Below are 9958 nucleotides of genomic sequence, written 5' to 3'. Positions count from 1 at the left end.
ACAAAGGGCTCGTTCCGATCGCGGCTGGAGTCGAATTTTTTACCGCTGGCCAGTTTGCCTTTGTAGTGGACGTAAACCTTGTCCCCGATCATGGGGGACTCGTCTTTGCTCCCGGGTCGTTTAATGATCTGAGAGAGAGAAACCACCCGTGAGAAGGGAGGCCACGGGGCAGCTAAGGATGCGTATGGGGAGAGAGAGAGATACACATACACATGCATTTTTATATACACACACACGCATGCATATATATAAAAAAATACATACACGCATGCATAAACACCCCAGTGCTGCTCTAAACCAAAGGAAGGCTCGAGGGGGAGTCATTCAGTTTGTCCTTCCATCAGCCCCTAAAAATAAATCCCAAACCGGAGCCACGGTGACGGAGCGGGCCAGGGCTGGGAGCAGAGACCTGCCTGTACTTTGCGGAGGTGTCTGGATAAACACCGTGGTTCGAAACCTGAAGCGAATGCAATTACGCTCGCTTTCTGTCCGTACACATTTTACTCGCAGGGGTGTGTCATTTCACTACTCACTTCTTGTCAACACTTCTTTTTTTTTGAATGCTACAGCCTGGAACAAGCAGTTCTCGAGCTGAGGATGGAGCAGGGGAGGATGCTATTCTTAGAGGAAAGGTCCTATTCAACTGGAGAAGAGCAAGCGCTGGGGAGCAGAACTATCCAGAAATGGCCCTGACTATGACAAAGGGGTTGTGGAGCAGACTGGATGACCTCAGTAATGTGCTCTTTCTAATGTCTGTGAGTCACACACAAAAATGCTTTGTGGATTTACAGCTAATAATCTGATTAGGAACACAATAGCAGCGAAATTCATTGAGCAGCCTGAATCCATCAGTCTCAAACACCACTCCATCCTTCTTTATTCCAAGTGATGCTCATCTCCTTTGCCTTTCAAATAAAAAAAAAATATCAGTCCCACAGCCCTGAAAGTACTACGTGACCCCAAAGGCTGGGGATGCAGCCCCCCGACGTGACCATGCACCCCAAAATGCAGAAAGAAAGGCAGGACCCTCCTGGCAGCCCCCTCACCTTCAGGACCCCCCGGTCTCGAGCCGGCGTGATGTCCTCCCCGCGCTCGGCGAGAGTCGCCGCCTGCACCTCCCCTTCGCTCTTGGTGGCCTCATCAGTGGTCATGGTCTCCTTGCATAAGCCCCGGACCTGGGGAGACACGGCACGCACCCCGTCAGCCCGGCAGGACCACGGGAGGTGGTGTAAGAGGAAAGGGTTAAAGAAAATAAGCAGCTCGCTCTGCTGCGGGGCCGGGGCAGGAAGCTTCGAGCACATCTCAACCGTGCAGAGCGGAAAATCCCTTCCCAGGGGCCACCCAGGCTCCGCCGAACCACAGGGCGCAGGAAACCCCAATGTGCGACGCTGGCCGTCCTCACTGCCCGGGGACGGCCCCGCGGCTTCGTCTGCTGCAGCGACGGGGACGCTCGCGGAGCTCCCCAGCCTTCATCTTCAGCCTCCCTAGGTCAACACTGCAGCCCCGGCATTGCCCCGGGAGGCTCCCCCAGCAAGAGTTTTACCCAAGAAAGCACCAGCAGACAACGTACGTGCCAGCCGACCGACTCCTGACACCGGGCAAAACGTGGAAACTCATCTCGGGGTGCTGCACCCAAACCACTGAGATCTTCTGCGGCGATGCTCTACCGAGCATCCGTTTTGACGCAGGACTAGCACTGAAGCACCTGCATCGGCAGACATCGAGGGCAGCGGTGAAGCCAGGAGAGACGAAAGTGCTCGCGGGCGAGAAGCAAAGGGCTGATGGCCACCAAGCTTCACCCGTCCCTTCTGGCTCACGTAGAGGTGGGCACCCCTTGGGCACGGGTGCTAGAAATATGTGCACCAGGCTAGCGTTTGCCTTTTGAGTCATTTTATACAGTTCAAGATAATTTTCCTCAAGGAATTACCTATTTGTCAGAGACTCTTATCATTCGGAAAGCAGCACCTCAACCCCAGGCAAACCTCACTCCCTCTTGCCCACCACGAACACCCCAAAAAGAGAGAGCAGGCTCCAAGTCTCAGGCAAGCAAAGCAAGCTAAGCATCACCCTGCATGGAAAAACCTGAACGCACAGCAAGCATCTTCTCCAAAAACTAAAGCAAACCCAACACCCAAAGAATCCCAACTATTTGGGTGGATAAAGTGAAAATTCACAGCAAGACTCTAAGAAATTGGGTTTTTTTGGGCAAACTGCTGGAGCACCATGCTCCCAACATCACCGCGTGAGCAGCCGAGGTGCCAGAAAAGCTACGTTTTTCGTCAAACGCAGATTTTTTCCAATGGTGCCTGGTGAAAAGAGAATTGCCTACGGTTTAAAAAACATATTTCCTGATGATTTCCTTCAGACCGTAAGGCTATTTTGGTAGCCGCACTGCTGCGTGACACGTAATCAAGGAAACATGTGACGGAGAATTAGAAAGCGATGGATTTTTTAAGACATAAACCAGACCTATTAAAGTCCCTCTAATTGCGAAACTTTCCCACAGTCTTCGGTGTGGAAGCTGATGTTAACCAGCAGGAGAAATCATTCATTCGGGGGATTCAGAAAGAGCAAAGAAAGGATGTTTTGAGCTCCAAGGGCAGATAAGTCGTGCTGCAAGAAGAATTGTGCTCCTCACACCCGGGTGGAAAGGGAAGAGCTGGAGCCCGGCCCCCCCAGCACAGGAAGCCACCGAGACACAAAGAGCCCTGCAATGGAAGAAGCAAATAGAAAAATAAGGGAACTACTTGTTGCAATGCTCAATTATCACAGTCTTTGGGGTAATGAGATTTTGCATCTGCTCCCTTTCCCCTGCTCTGCTGAGGTTTCAGACGGGAACACCTAAAAAAACCACTAAAAAAAGCAACTTTGGTGGCGAGACTTGTCATCTCACGGGTATTTACACATTGGAAAACATGCCGTTGGTTACTTCGGAAGAAATTTTTTACGCTGAGGGTGGTGAGGCACCGGCACAGGTTGCCCAGAGAGGTGGTGGATGCCCCATCCCTGGAAACATTCCAGGTCAGGTTGGACGGGGCTCTGAGCAACCTGATCTAGTTGAAGATGTCCCTGCCCACGGCCGGGGGGTTGGACTAGATGCCTTTTGGAGGTCCCTTCCAACCCAAACTATTCTATGATTCGGGCGCTCAGACGGCCTCCAAGCCACCATGGTCCACGCTGCCCTGCCACCACAGTGGCCATCCTCTTGGAGATGAGCGAGGAGGTAGTGGTGCCCACCCCAGCCTGGGCACGCTGCCGGCACCGCGCACTGGCTCAGGGCTTCCCGGCACAGATCCTGTGCAGGACCAGGGACGCAGCATCCATAACCCATTTATTAAGGACCAGGAGGAGCCCAAAAAAAGGGGAGCAGCTTGCAAAAGAAGTGCCACCTCCTGGGGCAGAACCTCCTGAGGTCTACCAAGCAGCAACCGCTAGGATGCAGAATACGGATGGGGAGGTGCTGGCTCTGGCTCGCCGGTTGCTAAATCCCACCAAGAGACATCTAAAAATACATCATACGCATCCTTCTCATTATTTTTCTACGTAAGCAATTAGTGGAGTCATCCAGGGAAGCTGGCCAAGGCGAGCGGGAGGGGAGATGCTCTGCGTCAGAAGCAGTGGGAGGGATGGAGCCCACAAGATCAGCTATTAAGATGTGGTCCACGTTATGAAAGAGCTCAAGACTTCTCCGTCCAGCGAAAACGGCTCCAACTAGGTTAGAGAAAAGACCGCGCCGCTCCCGCTTATCTCCGGTCTGGAGCAACAGAAGGAGGCTGGCTGAGGTCCAAAATCCCAATTAATTTGAAACAAACAGTTGTAGGGGGAGAAAAAAAAAAAAAGTATCTGCTACTCCCCGAGATTTAAATACCAGGGAGCCGGGGACTGTCACCGAGAACCGTGCAAGCTTGCTGGAGGTGCCAGAGCCTGAATCTTCTCATTGTGGGACCACGTGTGCTCCAGGGAGAGGATTAATTAATTGCCCCATGCAAAAGCCTCTGGGTGCTTCTGACGCCCCAAGCAGATCCCGCTTCTCCCGTTGCTGTTACCCACAAGCTTAACATTGTAAGTCTGTAAATGAAGCCAGGCTGAACCATCCTCCCTCCTCCGAACACCCTCGCTGCTTCGTTTCCCTGGGATGTAAATACGGACGGGTGGGAGGAGGAGAGAGGGTGGGGAAGGGTTAAACCCCCCCCCGGGCTGGGGGTCCTCCCTCCACCGAAAGGTGCAGCAATTTGCAACGCATAAGGGCACCGCTGAAAGGCCACCGAGAGGGAAGGGATTTCCACGCACGGAGAATAAAAGCGATGGGAAGGTGATTAAAGAAATCCAGAGCATGGCCCAGCAAAGGTGCCCGTCACAACGAGGTGGTTTTGCACAGTTTGAGGTGGTTTTGCACAGCTTGATCCTTCGCATCCTGAAGCAAAGTCCCTTGCAGGAGCCTGTAAACCTCCAAAAAAATGCCTCTGCTTGAGCTCGGAGCCCAACACCGGGGTCTGGTCCATGCCTCCAGCCACCGCCCGGGCGCTCGTGGCTGGGCACGGGGCTGCCTTGCAGCCGCAGGGACCCAGAGCTGCCACCTCCACCCTCCCCAGGCCCTGCAAAAGGGCAAGGGTATTCCTCAGAGCTGAAGGAAAGGGTTTGGGGTTTTCACTTGTTTGCTTTTAATCAGTCCCCGCTCTACCGGCTGATTTGAAAATTCAGCGTAGCGGTTTAATCTGTAATTTAAGAGCTTATAAATAAATAAACAAGCTTTAAAATCCAGAGCTTTGGACATCTGGACACAATCTCTCCTTCAAGTGCAACTATTTCAGTGTTAATTAAGATGAACTACATTAAAGAGCTTCTAGCTGAGCAAACAAGGAGGCTCGCGAGTTCAGGAGACACCTACGCGTGCACAACGCGTGCTCCACTTGGACCAGCACATCCCGAGCCACGGCGCCAGCGCACGCCTGGTCTCAGCCCCGCTAAATTAATACAAACTCCTCGAATTGCTCAAAAGCAACAACTGCTGCGTCTTTCCTTCTCGCAAATCCACCGTCGTCTCCCCAAATGCTGCCCTGCACGCCCGGTGCAAGCAGTTGCAAATATCATCTCCCTCCTCCAGACGGAGAGCGGCATCACCGCGATTGGTGCTCACGAGCGAACGAAGCCGCGATGGACGCCCACGAGCAATTAAGCCACAATCGATGCCCACGTGCGATTGAGCCGCCCGCAGCGGGCACGGGCTGCCCGGGCAGAGCACCCACCTGCACGCCCCGACACAGCCGGGCAGCGCTACGGCTTTGACCCCGATTTTAGCATCCCCCATACAATCAGACATTAATTCAGCTGCCGCTTCAGAAAAATGCATTCTGTGCTTTTTTTGTCTATTTTTTTTTAAAGCCAGTACGACAAAAGGCTTTTTTTTTTTTTTTTTTTTTTTCTCTTTTTAAGCTGTGCAGCGGCTGGTGTCTTCCCCACCTTCGTTATCCTCCGAGCCCTGTGTGTTTTCCAGGCTGTCTGCAAGCGATGCCAGACACACGCTCGTGGAAAACCAGGCAGCCGTGACCGGCGACGGGAGCATCTGGAAGCCCTTTCCCCTTTGCACGTGCCTTTCAAACGACGATCTTTGCAATGAAAATGCTGCGCGCCGTACGACACCAGCACATGCTGCGCAGAAGTCCACGCCATAAAAACAAACCATTTATTATTTTTTTTTTCCTCTCACAATCCCCTCTCCGCACAGATGTTGCTATCTTCCAGCCTGGAGAAATAGGAGAAAATTCAGAGCAGAGAATAGGATGCAGATGTCCGACCCCAGGCTGAGGACAGACAGGTATCGCACATGCTAGGGTTTCACCAAGCACACGATGCCGAGCCACGTTTCCTAGAAATCGGCATACCAGGCATTTGCCAGCTCCAAATGGAAACTTCACGTCGCAGATCCCTCCCGGAGGCTCACGGGAGGGGAAAGGGAGGGAGGGACGAGAAAGGCTGGGGAGGGTTTTGAGGGGTCTCACCTTGCCACCACGCGATCGCTGGAGAAGGTTGAAGGTCCTGGGGGGGGGGGGAGGGGGGCGTCCCTGGGAGGTGCCCACCCAGACACGGTGGGGATTTCACACAAGTACCTGGTGAGAAGAGGAAAAAAAAATTAAAAAAAAAATAATAAAATAAAAAACACACATGTGCTTTATTCGAAAACAGGATTTAAGAAGAAGGGAGAACTGAGACGGCGGTTTTAAGCCACAGACCACGTTCCACTACGGTCAGAAAGGGGCGATGAGACCATGGACAAAACCTCCCGTGGCAGCTCCTCCGCTCCCCGCGGCCACGGGAAGATGCTTTGACTCGCCGTTTCCATAAAACGGCATTTAGCATCTTAACATCAGCTTAAGAAAAAAAAAAAAAGGCAAAAAAACCCCCCCCGCTATATTCCGTCCAACTTTTTTATTGACCGTTGCTGAAAGTCAGGACAAAAATTAACAGGATGGAAAAACAAGAGCGGAGCGCTCTGGGGTTTGTTTTTAAGACCCACTTAGCACAAAGCGCTTTCGCTTCCATGGCACCGCAACAGCCCTAAAAGCTTTGGATTGCAACACGGGAGGGAGTTTCTTTAAAATGCAAAGGTCAGGCTAAAAAACAGTGAATGGAAACGCACAGGGGGGAGACGCGGGGCCCCGAATCCCGGCCAGCGTCACCCCAAATCCCGGCCCCTCGAGCCGGGCAGCAGCACGGGGATGCGCCTCCATCCTCCATCCCCAGCACACCCGTCGACAGATAACGAAGAACGACCCAATTAGCGCAGCAGCTGGGCTCTCTCCACCGTCCCACCGTGGTTTCGCTTCTCCCTCGATCGAGAAAACTATTTTTTCTAATAAAATATCTACTTACTGAGCAAACTGTCCCCGTGCAGCAGGAGAGGGGAAGACCGGAGCAGCGATTTTCCCCGGACGAGGGTGTTTTAAGATGCCTGCAACACCAGCCTGCGGAGCAGAGACCCAGGGAGACGGCGTTTGAGTCGGTAAGAAATTAAAATTGGGATTTCTAAGAAAATACGACCTGCTTAAGCCCGACAAGGCAGCCCCACGTAATCCCGGGACAGAAGGATGCACCCAGACATCGAGTGCCATTTCTCACACCCGTACATCACAGCTTGAATTAAAAAATTAACCTTTTTTTTTCTTTTAAATCCTGGCCACTTGACTTTTCCCCCCCTCCTTTAAAATAAACAGGGAAGCCATAAAATTTAAATTATCGCTAGCTGAATAAGACTCACATGGACTGATTTACTTCCTAGCGTGCACGTTGTGCAAGCAGCTAACATCCCGGCGGGCCAGTCATGGCAACTTTTATTCAAACAAAAAAACAAAACACAAACAGAGCGGCTTTAATTGCCCAGCACCCTGACGAACCTCCATCGCGCCCAGGGTGAACCGTGACTCACTGGGGGCTGAAGTGAACTCCCTGGTCTCCTTCATCCACGGCCGGTGGCTGCTCCCGGGTTAACTCCTTCTGCCCACGGAGACCCCGGTACCCCCACCCCGAGCATCCCCCCGAGCATCCCGGGGCCACCCGCCCCGTGGGGACACCCTGGCGAGGGATGCGGTCGCCGATCACCTCCCGAGGACCAGAAGGTATCGGTGCTATTGAGAAGAGGGGCAGGAAGGGAAGGTTTTTAAGCAGTTAAGAGAACAGCGAAGGGAGAAAAGGAAACTACCGCACGCGGCTAACTTAAATACAACAGTACGTGTTCCCGTCACACTTGCTTAATCATTTTGCCTAGCTAATATTTTTAAGCTTCTGAAGTGGTTTTAGTTAAGATCCAAGTTATAACTCATCTTTTTCCTTTTTCTTTTCTTTTTTTTTTGTTTAATATGTTGAATAAGAGGCTGCCCTCAAGTTTTAGCTGCAGCGAGAGGAAAAGCGAGCAGGACGGCTCGCTCCTCCCTGCCAGAATAAATATTTCAACAGAAAGCAAGATGGGTTCAGCCTGTCTGCATCCCCCAGGAGCGAGGTGAGCGCACCCACACCAGCGACATGCAAAAGACTTTCAGAAAGGGTTTTTCCTCCCCAGTTTACAATATAAACCCATTAAAAATAACCTGGCTCTTTTGCTGGTTATCTAGCAAGGCACCAGCAAGGATATGCTTGCTCGGTGGCTTTTCCAGGTTGCTTCAAAATCAGAAATCGCAGGGATAAAGCTCTTTTGGACTCGACCCTCTTGTGAGCATCCCATCAGCAGCCCGTGGTCCATCCCCTCCAGCGCGGGTACCCAGAGACACAACGCCCTCCGCTTTAACGTGAAATGGAAGGGGGGGAAGCAATATATTTTTTTTCCCTCCTTTATTCCAAAAGACAAACATACACTGGGGAAGGCAAAAGCCTATAAACATTTATGGGTTGTTGCTCTTCCAAGGGGAGAAGGTGCCAGGGACGGGATGCGGTCAAGGATTTTACACACCCATGCTCCGCGGCTCCTATCCCGCCTGCCCCCGAAGCCGTCCCCGGCCCCAGCGAGGCTTTCAGCTGCTCCCACTACAAAAATCACAACAAGCCTCTGCCACAAGCGGCACATCCCGAAAATACTGGAGAAAAGGGGAAGGCTGGAGCCGGCAGCGAAGCCTCTGCTCTCCATCGGCAGGGAGAGAGGCACCAGCCTGCACCCATCCCGCTCCTGGAGGGGCTGACGCAGCCTCGGAGGCTGGCAAAAACAGAAGAAGAAGAAGAAGAAGAAGAAGAAGAAGAAGTAGTGTGAAGAAGAAGTGTGAAGAAGAAGAAGAAGTGTATAAATAGCTGTTCCACACCCGCCTGAGCTTCTCAGGAGACGGCTGCCAGAGGGACCGAGCGCAGCATCCTAACAAGCTCGGTGGCCATTATATACAGACACTCACGTAACAGCAGGGAACGCGATTTCCTAATGCTTTCATAAATCAGGATTATGTAACTGGAGGAAGAAAAAAATACAGTAATATAGCCAAGCAGGTTATATAAACCATCTTTAAAAAGTGAGAAAGTACTTGACATCCCACTACCCACTCCTTGGCACCCTCTAACTGGGTTTTTTGCCATCGAAAATGAGCAGGCTCCTTTCATCGTGTCTTCTCCCCTGGTCAAAACAACCAGGGAGAACAGACCCAGCCAGGCTTTTCGGGACACTGGAAAGAAATATTCCACCTCTGGCTATTAAATGTGAAGTTCCCCTCTCCGTACGGCACATCCCGGTAAAGCTCGATCCCTCCATGGACGGCTCGGAGCATCCTCCTGGCAGCAGCTACACCAACAGGGAGCAAATTCAATTTTAAGAGACAGCTTGGGGGAACTAAAATAAATACAAAACGGGAATAAACCAGAAACACCTTGTTTGCCAATTCTGCTCCAATTTAGCCTTTTCTCCAGAACAAATCCGACAATTAAACTTGGATTTATTTTAATTTTTTTTTTTTTTTTTTAATTTCTAAAAGCATCTCATTGCTTGCAACAGATTTAGGGGTTTCTCCAACAAACTTTCAGCCAGGTGACTCTAAACCACAGCAACCCCCCGGCAGTGGAAATGCCGTATTTAATCACTTATTCCCCACGCGCAAGGGCTCGGCAGCACCTTGAGAGCCCCGGTGCCAAATTCCAGGGGGGATCCCCAACTCGGCATCCGGCATTGACGCGCGCCCAGAAATAACCCGGCGCCCGAGACCTTTTTTGAAGCCACGTGTGCACCAAGGGTCTATACATGCCAAATTATATCGGGCAAACGGCAATTCCCGGCACGTTGTGAAACACCAGCCTGTTCCCGCACCGAATCGGGATTTCTTGGAGAGGACAAAGAAACGCCACGAGCGGCCAAACCGACGGAGGGGGAGCGGGACTGGCGCCGACATCGCTGGGGGATGCTGCGAGATGCAAGGGGCTCAGCCCCGGGGCGGCTGGGGGCTGCCGAGGATGCTGGCGGCTTTGGGGGCGCCGGCGCACCGCCGGCCGGGCGCCC

The 9958-nt window shown here is 52.2% G+C and overlaps 1 protein-coding gene across 1 annotated transcript in view; it reads right to left on the bottom strand.

The window, feature by feature from the left end:
* FKBP5 (FK506 binding protein 5) overlaps positions 1-9958 on the bottom strand; it is a 26207-nt gene that overhangs the window by 10892 nt on the left and 5357 nt on the right. The window contains exons 3-5 of the mRNA XM_009334773.1: positions 6000-6107; positions 1047-1175; positions 3-128 (exon numbers count right to left, since the gene is read on the bottom strand). Of these exons, the coding sequence (XP_009333048.1) occupies positions 3-128; positions 1047-1151 (231 nt within the window). The 5' untranslated portion in view covers positions 1152-1175; positions 6000-6107. The remainder of the gene's footprint in view (positions 1-2; positions 129-1046; positions 1176-5999; positions 6108-9958) is intronic.

The sequence above is a fragment of the Pygoscelis adeliae genome, unplaced genomic scaffold (assembly GCF_000699105.1).
Source record: "Pygoscelis adeliae isolate BGI_AS28 unplaced genomic scaffold, ASM69910v1 Scaffold482, whole genome shotgun sequence".
Lineage (NCBI taxonomy): Eukaryota > Metazoa > Chordata > Aves > Sphenisciformes > Spheniscidae > Pygoscelis > Pygoscelis adeliae.
The sequence above is the reverse complement of the archived record's forward strand: the minus strand, read 5'-3'. Positions and strand labels throughout refer to the sequence as shown.